General features: G+C 38.5%; 1 protein-coding gene across 5 annotated transcripts in view; it reads right to left on the bottom strand.

Annotated features, from left to right (window-relative positions):
• Positions 1–600: 600 nt before the first annotated feature.
• fam222aa (family with sequence similarity 222 member Aa) overlaps positions 601–26357 on the bottom strand; it is a 98824-nt gene continuing 73067 nt past the window's right edge. For 4 of the 5 annotated variants that reach the window (XM_087252905.1, XM_087252903.1, XM_087252904.1 and 1 more), the window contains one exon: positions 601–3858. In XM_087252905.1, the coding sequence (XP_087109031.1) occupies positions 2387–3858 (1472 nt within the window). In that variant the 3' untranslated portion in view covers positions 601–2386. 5 annotated transcript variants of the gene reach the window in all.

Below are 26357 nucleotides of genomic sequence, written 5' to 3'. Positions count from 1 at the left end.
ATATATATATATATATATATATATATAAATAATTTTTGTGAGGGGTAATAATTCAACGGTACATAATTTATATACATATATAAAATTGTCCGCAAATTTCTGGGAATTACCAACACAAAATCAGTCATTTTCACCACAAAAAAATCCCCAAATAATCGTAAAAAACTAGGGGGTCTCTTTGACTACCTCTAGAAGTGGTCAAAAGCGGACAAGCTCAAAACATTTCAGGCTCTCATTACACCTGTATTTGGCATTGCCTAATTATAAAAAAGTCCCAAATTTAGCTTTTTCAGTAATGCAGATGTGGGCTTGCCAGTTTCCCAGACAAGTGTGGACTGAAAGGGTTCAGGGTATCATTTGGGATATGGTCTAGTAACTGTCTAGACAATGTCCCCCTAGATGCAGAAATTGGCACCCCTGACCTAGGGTTACAATGGCTTCAGATAAACAATTTCTAGTAGGGAAAAAAACTATAGTGCTTATTTAGGGGTATGGCAATATCTCTGCAAGAAATTCATTTTTCACTTCTCCAACTGCCTCCGTGTGTGCATGGCAATTTCATCTTTGTAATAAAAGAGAGACAAGGTCAAAGCAAAGAACTGTTTTTCTCAAATTCTTGAAATCATTTTATTTTGCACCTCAAAACAAGAAGGGAATGAGTATGTGGTACATTGGGAATGTAGACACAGCTGTAGTTTTACATTTTCTTTTTTTTTTTGGTGTAAGCTCAGAGAAAACAAAATTGTTAATACAGTCATAATAATTGCACTTCATAAATCTAGACTGTAGCCAGCTTTTTGCCTCTGCCAGAAACCCCCCGTCGCCTCTCTCGAGTTTCTAAATTCAATTTACCGGTGAAATTTGACTGACAAAAGAAATGCTAATTTAACGCCATGGACCGCTGTGCCCGTCCAATTTTTCTTTATTTCCCCCTTCTCTGTCCCACAAGGCATTAGTCTTCTCAGTAATCTAAGTGCAGTACATTCACAGGAAAGTCACAGTCGGAATAAATATTTCAGTGTTGAGACAAAGCTTACGAGTGGCCTCAACCCGGCTTGAAACCGCTAGCACAAAGCTGAGAAAAACACTCATCCCCTCCACCTCCGTTCCAGAGAGGCACCGCAATGATTGTTTTTATCGTTTCAAAAAAGAGGAATGGTCAAGCGACACCTCAGACAGTCAACTTCCCTCAGACCTTGGTTTAACGGGCTCAAAAAAACTTTGCAGCCGTGAGGGAAAAGTAATTTGATCCCTGACCAATCAAGATTACCAACAACAGACAGCTCATTTTCAGAATTCCAAATCGGATTCATTTCGGTATTCAGAATGCGTTCATAACGTTGTTTCTTTCCCAAAAGACCTGATCGGCCTAACCTTGTTAATAAGGGTGGTCTCATTTCAGAGCTTTCCAACAACCCGTTCCTTTCATATCTGCTTATTTGGAGATTTGTTTCCAGTGTAGGTAAATAAATGAGCGCTCTGTTGTTTAGCTCTCGGTGGTGATTACACCGTGAGAACAGCAGAAACGTATACTGCAGCCAAAGGAGAATAAAATCAAAACAAAAGACCATTAACGAAACATAAAAAAACTAAGCATTTTACACTCTTACTCCCTTAGCAGCCAATGCATATTATATACTACAAATATATATAAAACAACAAAAATAGGTTCAAGTCTTCAAGTTCTTTAAATACATTATATTCAAACCTCTAATTTCCAACCTCCCAAGACTCACACATTTTTACACCCCAAGCAGTGCAATTTCTATTAAAAAAACTATTAACGCTAAGGTTTTTACCCATTAATGTCAGCTAAAAGCACAGATCTAGTTGCTTTTTTGGTCTTTTGAAATGTAATGTGCGCATACAGTTACCCCTTACAGTGTTTTGTGACCAGAGGTTCAACCGTATCTCTTATAGACAACTGTGGTGCTTTAAGACCATCATCTTCATCATGTTACATCATCCGATTGGTAACTTTCGATATTGGGAGGAGAAGAGGCCATGTTTACTTCATTTAAACCATTGACTGTCACCAAAAAGAAATATTAGTCTGATAAAGCAATTCAAAAGGGAAAGAAAGAGAAACAATTGGAAAACAATCAAAAAAACTCCCTCTTGGCTAAAAGAGAGAGAAAATAGAATCACAGAATCCACATTTAGGAACATTCCAAATTTCTAGCCAGCTATTCTCTCCCAGCTCTGAGCCGAGAGGCACCGATTGGCTTTCCAGCATTCACCCAAGCTTGTTTTGATCCAGATCTCCCCCAGTCTGCTTTGAGCAGGATCACGTAACTCCACTGCAAATCTAGGCAATGGCAACAACTGCAGTTTGTGATTAAAGATTTTCCAGTCGCTTTTTGTATTGGTCAGACCAAGTCTCCTCTTATCTGTAAACAGGGAGGCGGATGTGCGCATGCTGGTGGTCCAAAAGTCTCGGCACAGACACGGTCTCATATCCCTTCCCTAGCATCTGCTCCTTGATGCAGGGGGGATGAATGTCATTGATCAGGTATTCCAGTGACTGCAGACTGCTGCTCAACACTGACGTATTACATAGACTCTTACTGGGCAAACTGCAGCACAGACCACCTGTGCTGTCTATGGGTGGGTGGTGGTGATGATGGTGTTGGTGATGGTGGTGATGATGATGATGAGGGTGTTGGTGATGATGGGGGAATCCCAGCTCCCTGTGTCCGGTTACCGGTCCAGCTGTGGTTGTAGCTCCCGGCAGCTCTTGTGGGTTGTAGCAGTCGCTGTCTGGCGTCACCAGAACACTGTTCCATGGAGGAGCAAAGTACTGGCCGACAGAAAAGTTCCCATGCATCCCAACACAGTTCAAAGGAGAGGAGCTGACTTTTTCTAGTCCGCCCCCACCACTCGTACTGGCCGTCATCGGATAACCCCTGGAAGAGGACACCTGCGCCCCTCCAAGCATAATGGACCCTACCGGGCCACAGGTTTCTGGCGACTTGCTGATTGCACCTCCGCCTCCACTTCCTCCACTGTACATCCTCAAAACTGCCTGCTGCTGCTGATGATGATGCTGTTGTTTCTGCCACAGCAGATAGTCCATACCTTCGGGATACACCCCGGCCTTCAGGACCTCCCCGTTCTGCCCTGGTATCACAGTCCCTGAATAGGGCATGTTTCCCTGTGGAGCCACACCAGTGACGTAGGTCCCCCCTGAGGAGTTAGTGGTGCCCTGTTTGGAAGGGCTGGGGTTTGGAGGTCCCGTAGACGTCCCGTTCTGACACACCTGCTGCAGAGCCTGGGCTTGGCAGTGCTGGTTGATCTGGTAAATGATGCTCTGGATGGAGGGAAGATTGGACTGAGGAGGGAGATTCAGTCCTCGGCCTCCTGCCACAGGGATCACAGAGCCAGCCACAGTGACGTTAGGTGGGACCGATAAAGTGGTGGCCTCTGGTGGTTTGGGTGGCCCTGTGTGGTACACAATCTGTCCATGGCAATGACCTAAAGTGCTGCTGTTGGGAGGTGGATAAGGAGCCACTGCTATTTGCGCAGGAGACAACTTAGTCCTCCTGCCCTCTGAGTTTTTGAGGACGCCCTTCGCGGAGGGTACAAAAGATGAGCAGGATGAGGATGATGATGATGAGACTTTGACGATTGCTAACAGACCCTGGTAGCCCCCTGTGTGGAGGTGGGGGTAGGGGCTGTAGCGCTGTCCCGTGGTGTCGTATCCATTCACAGTCCGGTTAAGGTGCTTGTGTTGGGGAACCCTGATGTTGGTGGGGAAGATCTTGATGGACAGGGGGCTGCTGGCTGTTTTTTGCGCATAGGCATCCAGCTCTGCTGCGCTGGGGTAGCGCGGGGAGGGCATGGGGACAGTCAGCTCACCTGCAAGACACACACACAAAAAAATTATAAGTTACGTTTTTAGAGATTTGTATAGTTTACAGTTGTGTTAAATTCTAGGAGCCTGACAGCTTCTGGTAACCATTTTATAATCAGAAATCAGAGGTCTAGAGAGTCTTCTAAATCAGTGGCCCTTAACCAACGGGCGATGGACTGGTAACGTACCTTGGATCAATTGGTATCGGGCCGCACAAGAAATGATTAATTATTTCTGTTTTATTTATTATCTAAGTCTGAACCATCTTTTGTTTTGAAAAGTCTTTTATTTTGAAAAATTACCCTATTCTCTAGGTTACATCTCTGTCACTTGAGTGCCCAAATTTAACTAACAAGCAGCAAAATGAGTAATAAACAGACGTCTTTGGAAAGATTCTTTGCAAAGGGGAAAAGTGAAGGACCCACGAACTGTCAAAGAATAGATCCTGCAACCCATTTGTCAACAAATCAGGTGTATCCACCATAGCGGTGAAAGAAGATCAACCTAAGGAGATTGCACATGACGGTGACCTTTTGAGGCCCAAACGCACAGTTGAATGAATCTCTTAAGCGCACTGCGAGTCACGTGACAAGAACTGACCAATCAGCTTCAGCAGAATATAAACATTTCCATAAGACTAAATATTCCAGACAAACACAGAACACCCAAACTCAAAATAAAACTTGTATCAGAGTAACAGCAATGTTTTAGTCCGTGGTAAAATTAGTAAACGTTCACTGGTCCGCGGTGATAAAAAAGTTGAGGACCACTGTTCTAAATTGGCACTCTATTTACTATATACTATGATTCCATCGAAGACCCTGTGGTCACAAAATCATTACCCTGAGGTGTGTAATAACCTTGGGCATCACCCTAGATGACTTGCTCTTGAAAGTTGATCATTTCAACAAACGATTGGACTTCTTTTATCCAAATAAGCCTGTTCAATAACTTGTAGACATATTGTGTGTATTTAGCTACACATTTGGTATTTGGCATTGACCTTTGGTGTTTAAATTCTTCACTGCAGTCGAAACTGCTTCAAAAATCTCTGCTAGAATACAAAATAATTATTGTAAAACCGCACATACATAATTCACAAATTATGTGGATGGATCTTGAATGTTTTAAATTTAGCAGCTCTATAGAAATTATATTTTATTCCTCACACAGCTCCCTCACTCTCTATTCCAGTGGAGGTTTATCCCTGGATAAATAGCTCTTTTTTAACTCAAATCAGGCACCTAAGGCATTATTAAACCAGTGCTTTGTGAAATTAATTTGGCCTCTCTATTGTTCAAAATTGGGTTACCCTTGGAGACGGAAACGAGAGCGAGCAGGAAGTAAGGAGGATAAAAGACTTGTTTAATTGCACTGACACATTTGAGATTTATAAGTAGCACCAGTAGGTCTTAGCCTTGGCCAGGCCAATTTCTCAATTATTCAATCAGACCATCTCCAAATGAAGAGACAGACCTACATTACCCCTCCCACAAACCCCCCCGAAAACTCCACCTATTGGGAATTCTTAACCGGGTTTTTTCTTTTTCTTTTCCCAGCCTGTACTGAAAAACTGCGAGACAAAACGTACAGCAAGAGCTCCGTCATAAAACATGATTGAGATATCCATTAAAAGCGCTGTGCTGCGAAACTGACTCACTCCTATTAAAACGCAAAGACCTACATGTTGGGTAGGGCAGGAAGTGATAAAAGCCCCCAATAAGCCTTAATGTCTAATAGTACTCAGACGGCAAGACAAAGTGTCCTTGTAGTTGGACTCAGTTTTGGCTTGATCAGGCTTTTGAATCAGGCAGTTTCAGAGAAACCTAGGGGCTTTGGGGATTCAGAGGAAAACGAGTTGGGGAAACAAGGAAAAAGAGCTGTGAGAGGCAGCACAGAGGATGAGCGGAGGTGAAGGGCCGTGGTGAGATTGGATTTAAACGACATTATTCAGGCAATTTCATGGCTACTTAGTTCAGTGCTACAAAAAAGGCAGAGGGGGAGCGGGCAAAGCACTCAATTTACAAGTGATAAATCAACTGCCACAAATGACTACCAACACACTCAAAAATTATAGATTTTTTTTTCCCAAGGAAAGTATGCACATTTCTTGGTTGTTTTTATCTTTCTGACTAAAATTAAACTGCCACAAATGACAGCATCAGCAAATGTCAGAGTGGTTTTCCAAAACTCTAGGGATCCAGCTGTGAGGAAGTTGTCGCATTTCTGACTGTCATTCTTCAAACATCCTTTCCACTTTAGCTTCCATTAAGCTGGCACAGGTCAATCACTCAAGCAGCTAAATCTACATCATCCGTGTGCTCTAAGCCCTTAAAATGTAATGGCTTGTGCTTAAAAATGCCAGGAGTGAAACATCTAGAGTCAAGAAAACAAAAGTTTAGCAATTAATGTGTCCAAGAAAGCACTTTTAAGGATCTGGCAAATTTATATGTTTATAAATGTAGACATTACCTTATATTAGAAATAAAAATCATATACAGTGGTCCTTCGTTATTTGCAAGAGTTATGTTCTGAAAAAAAAATAGCCCACAATAGGCGAAATCCGCAAAGTAGTCAGCTTTATTATTTTACAATTATTATAGATGTTTTATGCCTGTAAGACCCCTCACTTCACACTTTATACACTTTCTCAGACAGGCATTAACATTTTCACACTTTCCTCTCTTGTTTAAACACTCTCAAAGTTTCTTTCTCCTTTGTAGAAAAATAAGTCCAGTATTATAGAGTGAAAGCAAGAATCAAAATCATTTGAACTTTATTTTTTTATTTCGTAATGGTGCCCTACAGCTGCGTAACTTCCATCTTCCTTTAGCATGTCCAGAAGTTGAACTTTTTGACTAATGGTTAGCATTTTCCTGTGCCTTTTGGGTGCTACCGCAGGTGCCTTTGACGGTGCAGAAGGTTTTGTCAACATTGTGCGGAGAAAACTTGCAATCATACAGCGCAGCACAGAGTCACACTGGTAGTGATAGAAGATTTCTGTGAATTTGGCAAGCTGAACGCATTCTGCACTGCACAGGAGACACAGCATGGAAAAGATTGATTGACAATGGTCTACAGCCAATCAGTACGCAGAACACAATGCACAGTAGTAAAAAAACAAACAAAAAAAAACGCATGTCAAACTACACAAAAAATTCTGCAAAACTGTGAAAAGTAAACCGGGTTATAGTGAGGGACCACTGTACACATTTGAAGATATCTAAGAACAAGAAGGTGACCAGCATCTTACATCCTCAAATGTTTTTAATATTTAGACTTCCTAAAAAATTATTATGCGCATTCATAAAGCTCTAATTTGTATTGTATCATCATTGAATAAGATAAAAATGATGCAATGACACTATACAAGGTGTTTGTATTGCAGCTTCTATAAGCAGGATAGTACATGCAACATTCTTTTGTCCTTTGGCGATAGTTAATAGACAATTTTTTTTCTATTGTGAAGTTTTTCTTTTTTATTTGATCAAACTGGAAAGCAAACAAAAATGGTATTTATGGAACTCTCCCATTCACTGCTATCTACATTTACCCAACTATGATGACTTCTGCTGTTAAGAAACTCTAAAACCCATAAAATAATCCCTACATTTTTCCAGATTACACAATTTGATTTAAACACAAAAAATAAAACTTTAGCAGCTGCGCAAACTTTTCCAGTGGACGTATCAAAGCAATTCCTCAACCCAAATCACTTTGATTTCATGTATATTTATAGGATGTCTTGCTTGAGTGGCCCTCCTCAGAAATGGAACTGGAACCAGGACTCTAGAGAAGGCCAAAATATACTAAATTGCATCCGTTTGTGCTGCTGCTGTTTTTGTTGTTGATATATGCCTCTGTTTCACTAGACATGTTTTTTCTATCCAGCTATTTTTATGCGTATTATGGATATGCACCTAAAAAAAACAGTTGATGGAAACGCCAAGACGCGCATCATTTTCGAAAATGCACATAAAAAAACATATGTGCGCAACTGACTAGGATAAACTTTTTACTTGATAAGAAAACTATGATGGAAACCCTTTTACCGAACAAATTCCAGTATGCACATTAAAACAAGTCATGTGATTTTGTTATAAGAGATCATGTGATGATAAAATGTGTGTGAATGGACAAACCAAGAGGCTGACTACATTGTAAAACATCTGAAATGTTGTTTTGGTCATTCTAAAACGCCTCAACCATTTCAGTATTATTGTTATGACGTTATTGATGACCTCCAGAACTGTCAAGAGCATCTGAGCTCTGCGTCTCAGGCCTTCAAAAGCCACCATGTGTTTATTACGTGTTGTTGGCATTGTCTTATGTGGCGCAAGTCATTTATTAAATGAAGAAAAGATTCACGCAGCTTCTTATACCGCAGCAAATTCGTTTTTTACTTTTGATATTTGGTGCCAGTTAATAAAGAAATAACGATTTTGTTCGCTTTGACTCGTTGGCTGGAAGCGCTGCTTTATTCGCACGTCTTGTAATATAAATAATCAAGATAAATATTCAAGATGATGTCTTGTGATATTCCAGTTTTGCGCATAAATTTGATTTGCATCTTTGTACAAAAACATAGCTGCTGTCATGTGGCATGACCAACGTCTTCTGGGTTTTATATCACAGAAAAACAACTTATTGACCACATGACATCAATAACTCACAAACAAACAACTTTTTGACCAAATGACGTTAATAACTCTATTCACAATACACATATGGTTTCTTTCATATCCAGACTGATCTGTGCATGTTTTGTTAGAGTATCCTTCAAATGGATATGCATTTTTAAAAAATTGCTCACATTGTTTTTCTAAAACCATCCAGGCTATGTATTTCTAAATAAAAGCTGGGTTATATTTCAGGCCACATCCAAACAAACAACCCCAAACATTCCCCCCCATCTCAGACTAGCTCTTTTATGTCTAATAACTCTCTTTTTAAAGCATTCCTGAGGCTACAGAGGTCTGCAGAGTGTTTAAAGCGCGTATGTTAGCTGGCATCTTCTTGGGCAGCGGATGAAAGGATGCTCGTCTCGGCGCTGTCACAGTCTAATTGGAGGTGTTCTAAATGGGTCAGATGAAATGGGGGCTGTCGAGCATCTGTCCAGCCCATGCAGGGCCAGCACAGGGGCCGACACTTTCAAGCCCCTCGGTGACAGCAGCGCCGCAGTGCTTTGATGTTTCCCCGACAGCCAGCACAGAAGGGTGGGTGGGAAGAGTTTGTGCGTGTTCAAGTGTGTGTGTGTGTGTGATACAAAGACTGACAGTTTCCTCACTTCATTGCATCCAAAGGAGAAGAAAAAAATCCTCCCAAAAAACGAAGCATCGCTAGTCCATATGCAAATAGACGAGCCAATTTTCTGATCTCCTTTACGTGAGGGAGGGGGGTCAGATAGGGTGACTATCTTTGATCATCACATGGTTTAATTAAGGAGCCATGCTCTGCCATGTCACTCTCTCTTTGCCTTCCATCTCTCTCCTCCCATCTCGCTTCACGATGGGGGCCAAAACGTGCTAATTATCTTTAAAGCTCGGCTAATGCTGATTCTGCCATGTGTTTTGGAGGTGACAGGTCCATATTTTCTATTCCTAAACTGCTTCCTTGAACCCTCCCGTACAATAGATAAAGCTGCTGTTGCTGTCTTTCTCTATGTGGCCTGCTCTTGTTTGTCAACAGGCAAAAGCCTCCAGCAGCCGACCTGCCATCAAAGGGTTTCACACTTCACAGGCCACAGGGATTAGAGGCCTTTCAGACCCATAGAGAGCTGCTCCAACCCACAAAGGCCTCTGGCTATTACTGCAGCCATGAGCACAGCGATGGTGAGGGGAAAAAGACAGGCAGACAAACAAGTTTGAAGTAGCCATCACCGATTTTGATTGGTGATTCTGTACTAAACATTTTTTAAATTATAAATATGTCCATATCCAAGGTACAAACTGGCCCACGCAGAGTCTGAGCTCTCAGAAATGGGAATATTCATTATCTGTTATGTTATACACATAGTTCAATGTTTTGGACTATTGATTGTGCTTCAAGCTACCAATATGTTTCTAACACAGTTTGATCCAAGTTACATTTTACGTTCACATGATCAAGTCCATAATATTTTCTACAGAAGATAATAAGTTTAATGTATATATTTGAGTTGGAGTTTATTCAAGCCTTCCTGAAATGATGAGTCACACTCAAATGCTGTTTGCTTACAGACAATGCGGCCGTGTTGATTATGGCTGTTACGAATTACACATCGATTTTACTGTCTTTATTACAAACATGCTCTGTTTGATAAACGTTTTAAACTTATAAAAATCACAGAGAGTTGGAACAGATATTTAAACAGAGAGTTGAAACAGATATATTGCAAGTTTTTTTAATAAAAAAATGTTCTGTGAACATTTATACATGTTGTTATAGAAATATGACACCTGCCAATAAATTTAGTCAGCGGGAAAAACCACACTCATAAATCACGGTGTGATGGGCATCGAAAATCACTTTTGGTCTTATTTTAATGTCAGGAAATAAAAAAAGAGATTTGTTGACTTTATATCACACTAATATGACCGTAGACACACTATACATACACACTTCTGTCCAAACTGCTTAAAAAAAGTTGAATTTCATAATAGGTGCCCTTTCACTCTTCCTGTCTCTGACACAATTATGTTATTTATGACACAATGCTTCCCAGCAGCAAGTTATTAGTTCAACACTATATGGAAAGTACTATTAACATGATTATCAATCATTTGACAGTGTATAAACCAAACTGATAATGTTTTTTTTATCAATACCTAAAAAAAAAAAAACATAAAAAATATACCCACATTAAAAATGGTCAAAATAATCCTAGAATATTTTTGGAAAGAAACTTTTAAAACAATAATTAAATTTATTTAATTTTTATTTATTATTATTATTTTTTTTATCAAATACTTTGGCCAGGAAAGAGTTAATTCTACTGAAAAAACAATCAGTCAATTCATTTAAGATGCATTATATATTATACACTACAGTACTTTGTACATTTTTTAAAATGTTGTTGTTTAATAAAGTTTACCCACATTAAAAATGATCAAAATAAACACAGACTATTTTTGGAAAGAAACTTTTTTAAATGGTTATTATTTAGTTAGTTAGTTAGTTAGTTAGTTATTTTCATAATTTAATTTTTATTTATTTTTAGCCAGGAAAGAGTTAGTTCTACTGATAAAACAATCAGTCAATACATTTAAGCTGCATTATATATTATACACTACAGTACTTTTTTTTTTTTTTTTTAAATAATGTTGTTAAATAAAATTTACCCACATTTAAAATGATCAAAATAAATACAGACCATTTTTTGAAAAGAAACGTTTAAAACAATAATTATTATTTATTTATTTTTTATTTTTATTTTTTAACATTTTTTTGGCCAGTAAAGAGTTAATTCCACTGATAAAACAATCAGTTAAAACATTCAAGATGCAATATATATTATTCACTACAGTACTCTGTAATTATACACCCCTTAAAATGATCACTTTAACAATGAGTGATGGTGCAATCATTCAGCTTTCAGTCACATAACCACAGAAATCACTGAAAGTTAAATGGTTGCATATATATAGTGCATTTATAAGACAAATTATATTTATTTCAAAGATATATTTGCATTTTAAATCTGATATAAAATGTATGCATTTGTTTTTGTGCATTTATGTAAATAATCAGAATGAACTCACCACCGGTTAGTCAGTTCCAAGTTTTTAACTTAATGTTTGTTTATCCTGATGAAAAGGCCATATGAGAAAGGGCCAGATGGGCAAACGTTGAACTTTCAAACATGACTTGTTTGACTTGTTTCCTCACACTTCCCCCCTGCCCAGATATTACACTAACATTATCTGTCACGTAAGCCAATCCCCGAGTGAGAGCGAGTGTGAGATCTTTCATCAGCTCAGACCTGCGTGACTTATTGGTGCTCAATGTCTCTGATCACGCTTGCGAGCACAGCGCAGATGGCGTCCTGCGATAAACACAGACATTCACACCTAAACACATGCACCCACACGATAAAGTCGACAACAGATCCACACAAGAGAGACGTTCACAGCGCGAAACACGCCACAAACGCAAACAAAACATACTCCAGTAAATAGGCAGACACGAAACCACACAGGCTAAGTCACACAGAGGCTCGGTGGAGTGAAGCGTGTTGTGGTTTTCTCCTGTTTGCAGTGTGTACGAGTGTGTTGCGTATGCTAATGTGGGGCAGGAGATCTAACAGGTGTCTGCATGGGGGACAGTCTGCAGTGCCTCCTGGGCAAAATGCTTCACACTTGCTTCATCTCGACATGCGACAGCCTTGTACGGATTAATTATTTCCCTTGAGGAAGGCAGCAATCCATTCCTCGCCTGCTCACAGAACAGGAGCTGCCTTGTGTGTGTGTGTGTGTGCTCTATCCCACAAACACTGAGAGAGCAAACCAAATTACACTGGCCCTGTCCTGTCCATTTATTGCCGATTATTCCTCTTCGCTTTACGGATATGATCCATCGCCTTTGCCGGCTGTTATGATGGCGCACGTTTACCAGCAATCTAATATCAGTGCTGTCCTCAGCCAGTGCATTCAGTCATGCATTGTGCCTTTTTCCTCTTCTGGCGTAAGGACAAATGATCCCGTCCTGCCAGGCACAAAGCGATCGGGGAGGACGGGAGGGAAAGATTGCGGGAAGCAGGATGGCAGGGGGATAATTAGCGGAATGACCTCTGTCCTTAATCACTCGCGGCTGGCACTGAGTGCCCGTGTGTCAGAGCGGCAGTTCTCTAAATGCCATCTCTCATTACCGCCGACGCACACCAACCAGAGAGCCTGTGCACGCACACAAACACACAACAAGACCTGATATCCGCAATCTCCCTGCCATCCTGCTGCAGAGACCCACAAGTTAAACGCCGATGTCCTGTCATGGAGTAGATCAGGGGTGTCTTTTAAAGGACAAAAAAAAAAAAAAAAAAAAAACTTGATTGAGGGTAGTGGGCTTAAGTTAAATATATCAAACCGTTTTACATTTAATAAAACGGCCAGCAGCTAGCTTTCTGCAATTCTCAAATGATCGCCCACTGAAACCAAGCAGGGCTGGGCCCGGTCAGTACCTGGATGGGAGACCACATGGGAAAGCTAGGTTGCTGCTGGAAGTGGTGTTAGTGAGGCCAGCAGGGGGCGCCCAACCTGCGGTTTGTGTGGGTCCTAATGCCCCGGTATAGTGACGGGGACTCTATACTGCTCAGTGAGCGCCGTCTTTCAGATAAGACGTTGAACTGAGGTCCCAACTTTCTGTGGTCGTTAAAAATCCCAGGAGGTCCTTCGAAAAAGAGTAGGGGTTTAACCCCAGCATCCTGGCCGAATTTGCCCATTGGCCTCTGTCCACCATGGCCTCCTAACAATCCCCATATCATAATTGGCTTTATCACTATGTCTCCTCCCCACCAATCAGCTGTTGTGTGGTGTGTGGTCTGGCGCAAAATGGCTGCCGTCATCCAGGTGGATGCTGCACACTGGTGGTGGATGAGGAGATTCCCCCCATTGTGTAAAGCGCTTTAAGTGCCCAGAAAAGCGCTATGTAAATGTAAGGAATTATTATTATTATTAATTAAATTCTCTCATTTTTTGCTTATTATTTTAAAATAACTAGAAAAAAAGTTTCTTTAAAACATATTTAATGATTATGCATCATCATTTTATTGTTTTATAATATACTTGTAGTAAAAACAAAAACAAATCCATTTATAACACAGTGGAGCTTAATGCTGAATACACTAGTTGAGCTGCTTCTGCCTTTGCCTTGATTTGCTCATCGATGTCTTGTGCATTGTCCACTGTCTGTCAAGTGACAGTATTTACATTTTAAAAGTCGGATTTATATGAAACATTTCATTTCATTTGCCTTTTTTGTAGCTCCTCATTTAAACAAAGAAACAAAAGGGTATACATTAAATTCGAAACTACGATCCCTGTTAAAGGAATTCACGCCAACCCACCCATCATTCTCCCTCTCTTTTCAGATGGGATGGCGGGCCAAACCAAAGGTTACCATCGGCTAACTTTGGCCTGCAGGCCCTACTTTGGACAGTAGGTCAGCCTGGGCTAAGGGTGCATTGGGAGCCATATGGAGAGCAGGGAATGCTGGGACGCATGTCCTTCACGCTGCCTGGACCGCCCTTGAGCACAGGCGGCATAATCCTAAATACTCAATTAACACTACTCTAATTAGCAGAAAGAGTGTGCATGTGCACTGGAGGGGGCATCAGAGGGATGAGTGAATGTGAGGGCAAAGAAAAATGAAGGTCCAGATTAAATGGGAGCTGTCTATGCAGGCTTTTATTCATTTTTTTAAACAAAGGTTAAGAGTGAAAGAGCACGAGAGATTTTCATGCATCTGGAGAGAGGAATGTTATGACAAAAAAATGAAACATTTTAGAGGGCTAAATTTACATATTTTATTATATTTACATTATATTTTATAGTCATTCATTCATTTTCCTTCTGCTTAGTCTTTTTATTAATCAGGGGTCACCGCAGTGGAATGAACCACCAACTTATCCAGCATGTTTTACACAGCGGAGGCTCTTCCAGCTGCAACCCAGTACTGGGAAACAACCATACACACTCATTCACACACATAAACTATTCACAATTTAGTTTATTCAATTCACCTGTGTCGCATGTCTTTGGACATGGGGGAACCGAGCACCTGGAGAAAACCCATGCGAACACAGGGAAAACATGCAAACTCCACTGCCAACTGGCCCAGCCAGGACTTGAACCAGTGACCTTCTCGCTGTAAGGCAACAATGCTAACCACTGAGCCACTGTGTTGCCATATTTTATTTCGTATACTGTAATGTTTGCAAAATGACTTCCAGCACTCAAAAAGACTAAATCCACATAATCAGCAATTTTGCACAATGTGAAATATTTTCCCATGCGGATCAGTTTACAGATTGTTGAACTTCTAACACAAACTCATACTAGCTATCAAAGAACATCAGCGAGAAGAAAACTGTAACTAGAGATGCTAAAAAAAATGTAAATAATCAACATATGCTGTTTATTCATTCTTTAAAGCAATCAAGGTTGAGAAAGCGAGAGGGAGAGAGAAAGCGAGGGGCCAGATGTGTGCATGCATCCTCAGGGAGACGTCTGCAGGAAATGATGCAGAGATGAAAGAGAAGTTGTGACACAAAATAACCGAGGCACAACTGACACTGAACACTTGACATTGAGTTGTGTCTGTTACGGTTGAGAGGTGAAAGACTAAATAAAACCTTCTGAATGTCCACCCGCGTCGATCACGTCTGCAAGAGCGGGAGAGAAGGGGTTTAACAGCCGCTGGGTTTCAACAGAACAATGAACACACACAAAACCGCATCAGCTTTGGCTCAACAAATATGGGTTGTGGCAAGGCACAGATAAACAGGAACTGATTCTGAGAAAAACACATACATACACTGTCAGATGCAATGCAACATCCAGCAGGTTCACAGCACCCCCCTCGCTCCTCTCAAAGCCTGGCTTGTTAAAGTGTATGAGCGGTCAGCACAAACGCTGAGACAGGAACAGACATCATCTTTATGTGTCCGCGCTTATGTGAGACATCTGACCCTGACGATTTCAGGCCAAGCCCAGATTCTTTTTCACTGAAGCTGCCTGACTTCACAATAAAACTACATTTCAAATAAAACACAACTGAATCCTGATTTGCATAATTCCACGTGTGAAAAATATGTCCTACACTGGTGATGGACTCTTAAATGAGATATATTGAGGTAAAATAAGGACACGAGACAACAAGAAGATTGTTTGGAAGATTGTTAACAAGACAATACCTATTTCTGAATATTGCATTCTGTTTCTCATTTACTTATTAAATAATTCACTTATAAATACGTTAAGCTTTTAAAAAAAAATACATATTTATTAGTATTCCAACAAATGATGTGCCATTTATTGGGAAACTGCCATAATATGAACATTATTTCCAACAATTTGGAATTTCTTGTGCAGTGTTGTCAGATAAAGCTACTTTTTTCCAGCCCAAAACTCACCCAAATGCACAAAAAAAAATCTAATATTAATATTAGAATAATATTTTATTTAATTTTAATCGATTAACCTACTAAATTAACCTACTTTAGCCGTTATAATTTTACCCATACACCAGCAGTCACAGAACCTTAACATCACATCGAAACACTGTTCCCTCTCACACACACACACACACACACACGCACACACACGCACACACGCGCACACACGCGCACACACGCACACACGCACACACGCACACATGCACACACGCACACAAGCACACACGCACACACACACACACACGCACACACACACACACACACACACACACACACATATACACATATTATACATTTATTATTATTTTTATTTATTTATATTTTTCCATTTAAATTTTCCATGTTTATCAATAGGAATCTACTTGACTTAATTAACATTAAATTTGGCAAAGCCTTAAAGTCTGTGTACAATCAAATTTACAATATTTATTTTGTTATTAATTATTATTTTTTCGGTGAACAATAATAAGTACAAGTTAATTCACTAAAAAAGTGGAGTGCTGGTCTTTCTCTGTTAAGGTCAACTTGACCTCAGCCATGATATTAACCAAACCCCTGTTACGGTTAGTTTGCTAAAAGGGATTGATACACAAAAAGAAAACCCCGCCCCTACTCAATTTCAGTTGAAAGTACATCAGCATACTGGGATAAAAGTTTCAGCAACTTCTAGTTCACTCACACTTTAAAACTTTTAGAGTGCTTTTGTACTGAAAGAGAACTATCTGTTGGAGTACTGCTTTTTGGACTGTTTGCGCAGCTAGAACTGAAAACGACTGAGGGTGCTTTCACATCTATAGTTTGCTTCATTTGGTTATGACCAAGGGCAGTAAATGATACATTGTTGCATTTTCTGCCGTCTTTGGGTCATTTACACACCACACTGTTGGCTTTGGTCCGAACCAGTTGAAAAGAACTAAAATGCAAAATCCACATCTTTCATTGGCCAGATGTTGTTGAACATAGTTCCTAAACTGCTTATCGGAATTCACGTGCGGGAAAATGCCAATGGACCCCCGCAAGTAAACAAACCGGCAGACACAAAATGTCGCTTTTTATTATGGAGGGACGACTGCAGTGATTGATTGCATCTCTGCTTTAGACAAACTATACATTTCGAGAAGCAAGCACAGCCGTGGCTGTAAAATAAAGCATTAATGCATCGCATGTCACTTAAGGAGGAGGTGTGAATTAATTTAGCTTAACTGCGACATGGTCATCTTGCAGAAATATTACCTACGATATTACCTACGATATTACCTACGATCCATCAGGGAATGTTTTTCCCCCTCTCTCACTGTTGGTAAAGCGCTGTCAACAAATATTTTTCCTCCATATCCCATAATGCACAGCACGGCCTACGACATGTGGATTAGTCCAAAAGGTGCAGAACTTTTTGCAGTTGGGTCTGTTTTAGTTCAGATCATACACTCACCACAAATGAACCCCTCCAGGGTTTGTTTGAAAACTCAAGTGTGCACCAAAAGCAGATAAAAAAAATGTACCGAGATCCGCTTGAAGAAGTGGTCTAGGTACGCTTTTTTGGTCCGCTTTTGGTGCACACTCGAGTAAGATTGCTGCATTAGCAACTGCCCAAACAAACCGCACCAAGAAGGAAAACGAACTCTAGTGCGATTCAACCGAACTAAATAAGGCAGGTGTGAAAGGACCCTAAGATTACAGGTACAGTAAAGATAAAATTTGCTCCTAGTAACCCAAATGTGTAGATATACAGAATCTTTATTTGCTATTTTCAACCAATTTTGAGTGCACTAAAACGCACTAATATAAACATTCCATTCCATGTAGGATGAACACCATTTAGTTGTGACCTGGTTAAACACACAAAATACAACAAGTTGCATGAATAGCAAGCAGGGTTTTATGCCTCTCTCTCTCTCTCTCTCTCTCTCTGTCACCCTCTCAGCAGAGTGGTTTCATAAAAGTGGGCTGTGGAGAGAGGGAGAGCGGCATGAGGGGCTTCTGGTGTCGTTGTATTCTAAACAATACCTGCCTGTTGCTAATGGACGTGTCATCTGCTCTTCTCTCACACTGATTACTCAGCGATTACTAACCCAGGCCCCCAGTCGCCGTAACAACCGTTGCCGGCACAATGGAAGCCTGAATGTGGCAGCTGTTTGAAGCTCTACAATTAACCCAGCATGCCTCTGTGTGCCTCTCTGGCTCTAATTGAGTGGAGAGCTGAAAGAACGCGGCTGTCCTCCCCCAGACCTCCTGCACCGCAGGCTCGGGTTCAGATCTCTGCCCCTCTCAAACACACTCACTAATGACAATAATAGAGCAGGACTGTGAACCTGTCTGTCCAGACCAGGAGTCCTAGAGAGAGAGAGAAACTTCTGATTTGCATAGGCTGATAAAAATAGGTATGCTAACCATTCACACTAATTGCTAAATGGACTGCACACGTAAGTGGGGACAACAATTCTGATGCACAGACATTTTGGCAATACCTATTGAACTATGGTTACTATAGTAGGTTGTGACCCTTTTTACTCAAGAATTGAAATGTGATGCAATATTTACATCCTGTATTAAGATCTGTTTATGAACGAAAGCACAATGCTAAATAGAGCTGTTAATTATTTCTAAATTGTGAGCTTGATCAAACTTTTGATTCAACTCTTGATTTTGCGAGCTTGTGATTTAAAAGTGATTCAAGAACAATTGATTTGATTGGACTGCTTCCAAGTATCTGTACTTTATCAAAGTATATATATTTTAGAAAACCTTTGCTTTTGCCACAATACTTTCTAAAACAAAATGACTTCCACTACACTTCCTAGTAAATCTCCAGTGAACAATCCACTAATTCAAATGATCCATTCAGAGTGAGTCTCCTTTAAGCAACCCACTTGTTCATATGATCCATTTGGAATGAGTCGTCAGCAAACAACTCATTGATTCAAATGAACCATTCACAGCGAGTCTCCAAAAAACAACTCACTGATTCAAATGATCCATTCAGAATGAGTCTCTGGCAAACAACTCACTAATTCAGACAATCTATTCAGAGAGAGCCATTGGTAAACAACTGACTGATTTAAATGATCCATTCAGAGTGAGCCTGTAGTGAACAACTGCCTGATTCAAATGATCCATTAAGAGTGAGTCTCTGGTAAACAACTGACTGATTCAAATGATCCATTCAGAGTGAGTCTCCAGTGAACAACTCACTAATTCAAATGATCCGTTCAGAATGAGTCATTGGTAAACAAATCACTGATTTAAATTATCGATTCAGAATGAGTCTCCAGTAAACAACTCACTGGTTCGAATGATCCATTTACATAGAGAATCAGGTAAACAACTTACTGATTTGAATTTTCCATTCAGAGTGTGTCTCCTGTAAACAACTCAATTATATGAATGACCCATTCAGAATGAGTTTTCGGCAAACAACTCATTGAATCAAATGATTTATTTACAGTGAGTCTTTGGTAACCAACTAACTGATTCAAACAATCTATTCAGAGTGAGTCTTCAGCAAACAACTTGTTGATTTAAATGATTTGTTTACAGTGAGTCTCTGCTAAACAACTAACTGATTCAAACAATCCATTCAGAGTGAGGCTCCAGTAAACGACTTACTGATTCAAATGATTCATTCAGAGTGAGTCTCCTGTAAACAACTCACTGATTCAAATGATTTATTCAGAGTCGTTCATCGGTAAACAATTCACTGTTTTTACAATCTGATTAGGGTTCAGCATGTAAATGATGCTTCACATGTTTTCACTTGATCTGTGTTGTTATTAGAGTATAAGAGAATGTTGATCATTCAACTTTCTTGCAAAATAAATATTCATCATCAAGTACTTATACTATTTTTAAGTGAATAAAATTAGTAAAAGTCAGTCAAAAATCAAGCACTTGTGTACTTGTATTACTTGGCAATATTGAAAAGGAGGACTTCATACATTCAGTACTGGAGTAAGACTTGATTAGGGTATCTCTGCTTGATTTGTGTACTTCATCCACCACTGACAAAAACATGTGGGTTATGATCAAAATCATAGTTCCCTTTCATATCCTCCAGATTTCTTTGCATGTCTGTTTGATCGCAAGACACATAACATGGGTTTGTTCACTCAAAAGTGCGCAAAGTTCATGTCAACATGAGTTGGACACATGATCCACTTAATTACATTTCTGGGAATCCTTGACGAACAGAAAGAGTGATAGAAATATGACTTATAAAGAAAAAAAAAACAGTGCTCCAATGACATGAGGGATATAAACAATTACAACCAATAAAGGCAAGTGTTGAGCAGCCTGGCCCTGTTGAAATAGAAAAAGCTGTCCAAAATTAAATCTAATATTTAGTTAAGGCCACACTTGGCTTTGGATTTAATCGATTCATTTCCTGCTCCGCTCAGGGTGAACTGGCAAAACATATTCGGGTTACTTAGCTAATTCCCCTTGGATACTAGCGAGTACCCAATCAAAGGTGAATCTCAGAGCTAATAAGCACAGGGGCTCCGAGTCAAATTAAACTGCACATGAATAACATGCGTGATACTTGAGACCTTCTCGGAGGAAATAACATTTTAGGCAATCTCCACTCGAAGACAGCCCGTGAAGTTTTAATTTGCATTACTCTTCCGCGTGACACTATTTAAAAGCCAATTCTAACATTCTAATTCAATGAAACAATGCACATTGGACATGCTCTCTCAGTTTGGTGTTGCTTTTTCTCTCTAACACACACACGCACACAGATTTAGGTGGGACACTAGGACCCTTTCAGGCTGAGAGATATTGCCAAAACAAAAAAAAAAACTAATGATCATTATTTTTCATATGCTTTGGTATTGATAATTATTGAATATTTTAACAAAACAATTAGGATTTTTTTTTTAATTTAACCACTTTATTTTAATTTACCAACATTACTAGGGCAAATCCGCTTGTTAAGTCATGACGTATCGTTGACGTAAGGAGTACTGTTTCTGGGTCCTAGCCGCTACTCAAATATTTTTTTATGACCACTGTTTAGTGCTATCACACATTAAAGTGAATCTTATATAAAATCATGGTGTATCACAAATACCAAAATTTTTACAATTTATAAAAATTAATCACTTTCTGGTTTGAGATTTTAGGCATATATATATATATATATATATATATATATATATATATATATATATATATATATATATATATATATATATATATATATATATATATATATATATATATCAATTATATAATAATTTGATTGTGATTTTCGAAAATATTGCAGCACTTTATAAATGTTTGTTATTATAATTTAATGAGTCTCCCCATACCGTTTGATAGAGCGATTGGACCCGGAAGCCGCTTTACGTGATGTCACACTTAACAAGCAGATCATTTTAATAGTAAACAACAAAAATACCTAATCAAAATATCTTATCTCTTTACAATAAATTAAGTGGTAAGGTGTCAATAATAATAATAATAATAATGATACAGTAAATCTCAAACTCTGTCAAAATGACAAATTATGATAATCAAATCTAAGCTTTCAATTAAAGGAAACCATCCATTATAATTCAAATACATACTGAACATTAAAAATTGTGAAGTTGGATGACTACATTACCCAGCTATGCAAAAAAATCTTTCAGATGGGGAGCTAGTGACTGGGATGCACAAGAAAAGAAACCAAAAAGCCACTCTGGCGACATCCTTACTTCCTTTTGTATTTACAATCTCCTCACTGCTGCTATACAGCACTCGTTTTTGGAAGTATGGTTATTCTGACCTGAAGTGCGTGTGGACCCCTTGAACATTTACAATGGACTTTGCACTCACGCCCTCCTGCATCTCTTGTATCTAGGTGATCATCAAGCGTTTTCTCAGAGGATGACAAACGGACATATCATTGCTGAAGCTCTGACGTTAATGAAGAAAAGTAAAAACCACTGCAGTGTTTGGGTGCGCTGTGTTTGTCTGAGGTAATCATGCCATTTTTACTGAAATGTGTATATTCAATACAAAGTGTGAAGCAGATTGGTTAGTTTATCGTGCATGAACAGTGTGCTTGCGGCATTCGGAAAAGTTTAGATGTTTTCAACTAGGTGAGGCTGGAAAATGAGTACGGTTCACGTGCGAGTTGCTTCCAAGTCAGCAAGTCAGCAGCCATATTTAAAAAAACTTAGCACTTAGCAGCCATATTTAAAAAAAAAACTATAGTCTTCAAGCTAAAACTTCATACAGATTATTTTTTTAATCAATATTGTAAACGGTATTTGGTCAATAAATACAGAATAGAATAAATACAATAGATACATATAAATACAATAGATAATGATTTTATCGCCCAACCTTAGACTCTTCATAGGCATAGTATATTTATATACTGTAAAAAATGCTTATTACGTCGCCTTCCCCTAAATTCCTTCACAGTAAACCTGTGCAAAACTTAGAATGTAAAAGTTAAGTTATGACTGAAGTAGTTATGAATTTAAGGTATGATTATGGCATGAGTTTAACGTTTACCTCATAAACCCCCCTCAAGGTCAAACCCATTTCATTATTGTGTCTCTCTCACACACACACACACACACACACACACACACACACACACACACACACACACACACACACACACACACACACACACACACACACACACACACACACACACACACACACACACACACACACACACACACACACACACACACACACACACACACACACACACACACACACACACACACACACACACAGTCATTTAAATGTCTGGAAATCTCTTTACTCACTCACTGTTCTGCCTTTTTTTCTGATCGTCCTTCCTCTCCTCTCATCTATCTCTCCCTCTCTCTCTCCTCTCTTGGAGTAAGCGAGTTTCATTGGGGGTGCTTGCCGACTGAAATCACCTCAGGGCGAACACTTTATTATCTGCGGTCAAAGCGTCACTACAAATACCATTCTACACACACAAGTGTCACTTTGCATTTGTCTGCTCTCTGCCTGCATCGGGCCAGCAGGACCAGGCAGTCTGTACACACACACACACACACACATACTCCAGATCACACACATACACACGGCGTGGGAAAACAGAAACACAGATTCCTCTTCCTGCTTATGTAGCACAAGACCTGCTCGAAAAAAAATCAACAACACAGACTCCCCTTCCTGCTTATATTACAATTTAAATGGGTCTTGTTCTATAATATAATATAATATAATATAATATAATATAATATAATATAATATAATATAATATAATATAATATAATATAATATAATATTAGTATAATATAATATATGAATCAAAACAAACTATAGTTTTATTTTTATATTTATTTTAATACATAATATTTAATAAAACAAAACAAAAAAAAAATTCAAATTTAAAATTTATTGAATAGAAGAGCACAGATATAATATAATATAATATAATATAATATAATATAATATAATAATATACTATAATTGGATATAATATAATATAATATAATATAATATAATATAATATAATATAATATAATATAATATAATATAATTGAATATAATTGAATATAATTGAATATAATTGAATATAATATACAATATAGTTATCCACGATTGGATATGATTGATCCACATATACAATATTTTTACACTACATATAGCTACAATATTTCATGGTAAACCAGAAAGTAAACCAGAAAAAAAGTTTAGCATTAAAAAAAAAAACTGTATAAATGCAATAATATCAAAACATGCACTTTTATATTAAAAAATCCCACGTTTTATCATCCTCTGTTGTTTCGGTGCACTTGTGATTTTTGTGTTGCCGCTTTTATTATTCAGCTTTTCTCTGCCCTCCATACCGTGGCAGAGAGCACGAGGTACGAGAGATTATAAAGAAAGATGAATAAGAAATTCTTTGAGCTTGTAGCAGCGAGGGGAAGATAACAACCACTCGTCTCCCAGAGGAGAAGCCCACAGACCCCATCCACTCGCTCCGAGAGCCCCTCTTCATCATCAGCTACAGCGGCGACAGCAGCAAGCGAGCGAGCGAGCGATGTCCTCTCCGCGCCTGTGTGGAATGCTAACCGTCAGCAGACATGTCAGGGGCATTGTGGGACGAGAACTGGCCGACTTTGTTTTCTCTCACACTTCATGCCACACGGCTCGCTGGCGCACAAAAGCAAAAGCACAAGCAGATACACAGCAAACTTCAATGGAAAAGCTCATGCTGCACTTTCGTCCTTCTAGTGTGTCAACAACCAAAGAAATTAGAATTCAAACAACATCTAACTTGACAACCTGAAAAGTATTCATGCTATTTAAATAATTATGTTGTCACAAAAAAACACACACAATATGAATGTTTAAGCTAGGGCTGGTCGATATGGCAAAAATGCAAGCTCGATAATAATTTCCATATTGAACCGTAACGATAAATATTTCCATAAAAGTTGTTAATGCTTCCAGATTTAAAGTAGTACCCAAACAATAACTGAAGCCACAAAACTTTGAGGGTACATTAAACGGCATAATGTTTTTGGCCGATACATTTTCAGTCGCTTTAACTTGGTACATTTATAATATCAACTAGGTGCCTCTTTTCCACAGCGAGTTTATCATTGTTATTGACATAAATGTTACCGCAATTCAATATGATATTATAGTAACACTGTACAATAAGGTTCATTGGTCCAACTTTATATTAAGTGGCCTTAACTAATATGCACTTACACAGAATTAATAGTTTGTTACAATGTACTTATTGTGTAAATACATGTATTTACGGTGTACTTATGCTTGATTAAATACCAGTATGTAATTACATCTTTAATTAACTTTTGTAATTACACTTGTAAATACAATGTTGACCATCTCTTACAACTTAACCCACCCTTAAACCTACCCATACCACCAAACCTGTTCATAACCCAACCTCTATCCCAACTCAAAAGCACCACAAGTGTTCTCAAATACATCATAAACACAGTAAGTACATTGTATTTATTTTTTGATGGAATACATAGTAGTTAAGGACACTTAATAAAAAGTGGGACCGGTTCATTAGTTGATGCATTTACTAACATGAACTAATCATGAACAACACATGTACAACATTTATTAATCATAATTGAACATTTACTAATGCATTATTAACATCCAAGTCCATGCTTGTTAACATTAGTTAATGCACCATGAGTTAACATGAACTAACAATGAACTACTGTATTTTCATTAACTAACGTTACCTAACATGAACAAATACAGAAGTAGATGTATTGTTCATTGTTTGTTCATGTTAGTAAATGTATTAATTAACATTAACTAATGAACCTTATTGTAAAGTGTGACCAATACTATTTATTGGCCCAGCTTTAGTTTAATCTTTCTCCTAACTCCATTCAGTCAGAGTTCAAAAAGGAACGCTTAGATCTAAAAGAAAAAGAAATATCTATCGAAACAAACAAAATCAGAAAAAGGCAGTTACCCTGTGAACTGGAAATGCTTCAATTGCCTTGTTTCTACTGAGTGGTACAGTACAATACAGTACGGGTCACCTTTATCAGGCTTGTGTCTCCACTGCCAAATGGTTCCAATGGTACCCTTTTTGGTAGGCGTGGTGTATGACAAAGTTTTAGTCAAGGTCATTCTCACTCAAAGCACTTCCTACTACACAAATGCTTTATAATAACAAATACTTATGTATAAATGCTAATTACAAACCTTCCTATGAAAAGTATTTGATTATAGCTGCAGATCATTGATAATGCGAAATAGCCTACTGTTATGCCTTTGATAACATAAAATAAATAATAATAATAAATAAATGAAACATATGAAAACAAACAGAACCTCAGAAGTCTCTGAAATGTTACCAGTAACTAAACAAAACATACATTTAGGCCCTATTTGTGTTCATAAACAATACGAAACATATACAGTCAGTACAAACCTATCCTCTTTATTCTTCACCAGCACATGTAACATTAACATCTTGTAAGAAAGTTATTCCGTCATTGTGAGTTCATATAATTGTCCAAAAAGTGATGATAATAATTAAAGATGGAAGTTTGTTCATGTTTTAGGTTGCTGAAAGAATCATTTGCTCCTTTGTTGTTTCGCACTTACCTGTCTCGTTTGTTTGTTTCTGAAAGGATTATTATGATGAGCTCTAATTTGTTATTTCAAATATAGAAGCGCAGCAAGCGCATGCAAATCTCTTGAGAAAGTGAAACCACTCATGCTTTTAGGCAGCCTCATAAACAACAAGACGACATACATGGTTTGTTTGAGCTTGGGTCTACCATCACTCGTTATTATATGTATATATTTTTACAGTGTGAAGTATGAAATGAAATGAAATGAAAATGGAGTAGTGACGTTTCTCTG

Source organism: Danio rerio, chromosome 5 (assembly GCF_052040795.2).
Source record: "Danio rerio strain M-AB ecotype USA chromosome 5, GRCz13ab, whole genome shotgun sequence".
In the NCBI taxonomy this organism is placed as follows: Eukaryota; Metazoa; Chordata; class Actinopteri; order Cypriniformes; family Danionidae; genus Danio; species Danio rerio.
Note: the sequence above shows the minus strand (reverse complement) of the source record. Positions and strands in the feature narration are given on the sequence as shown.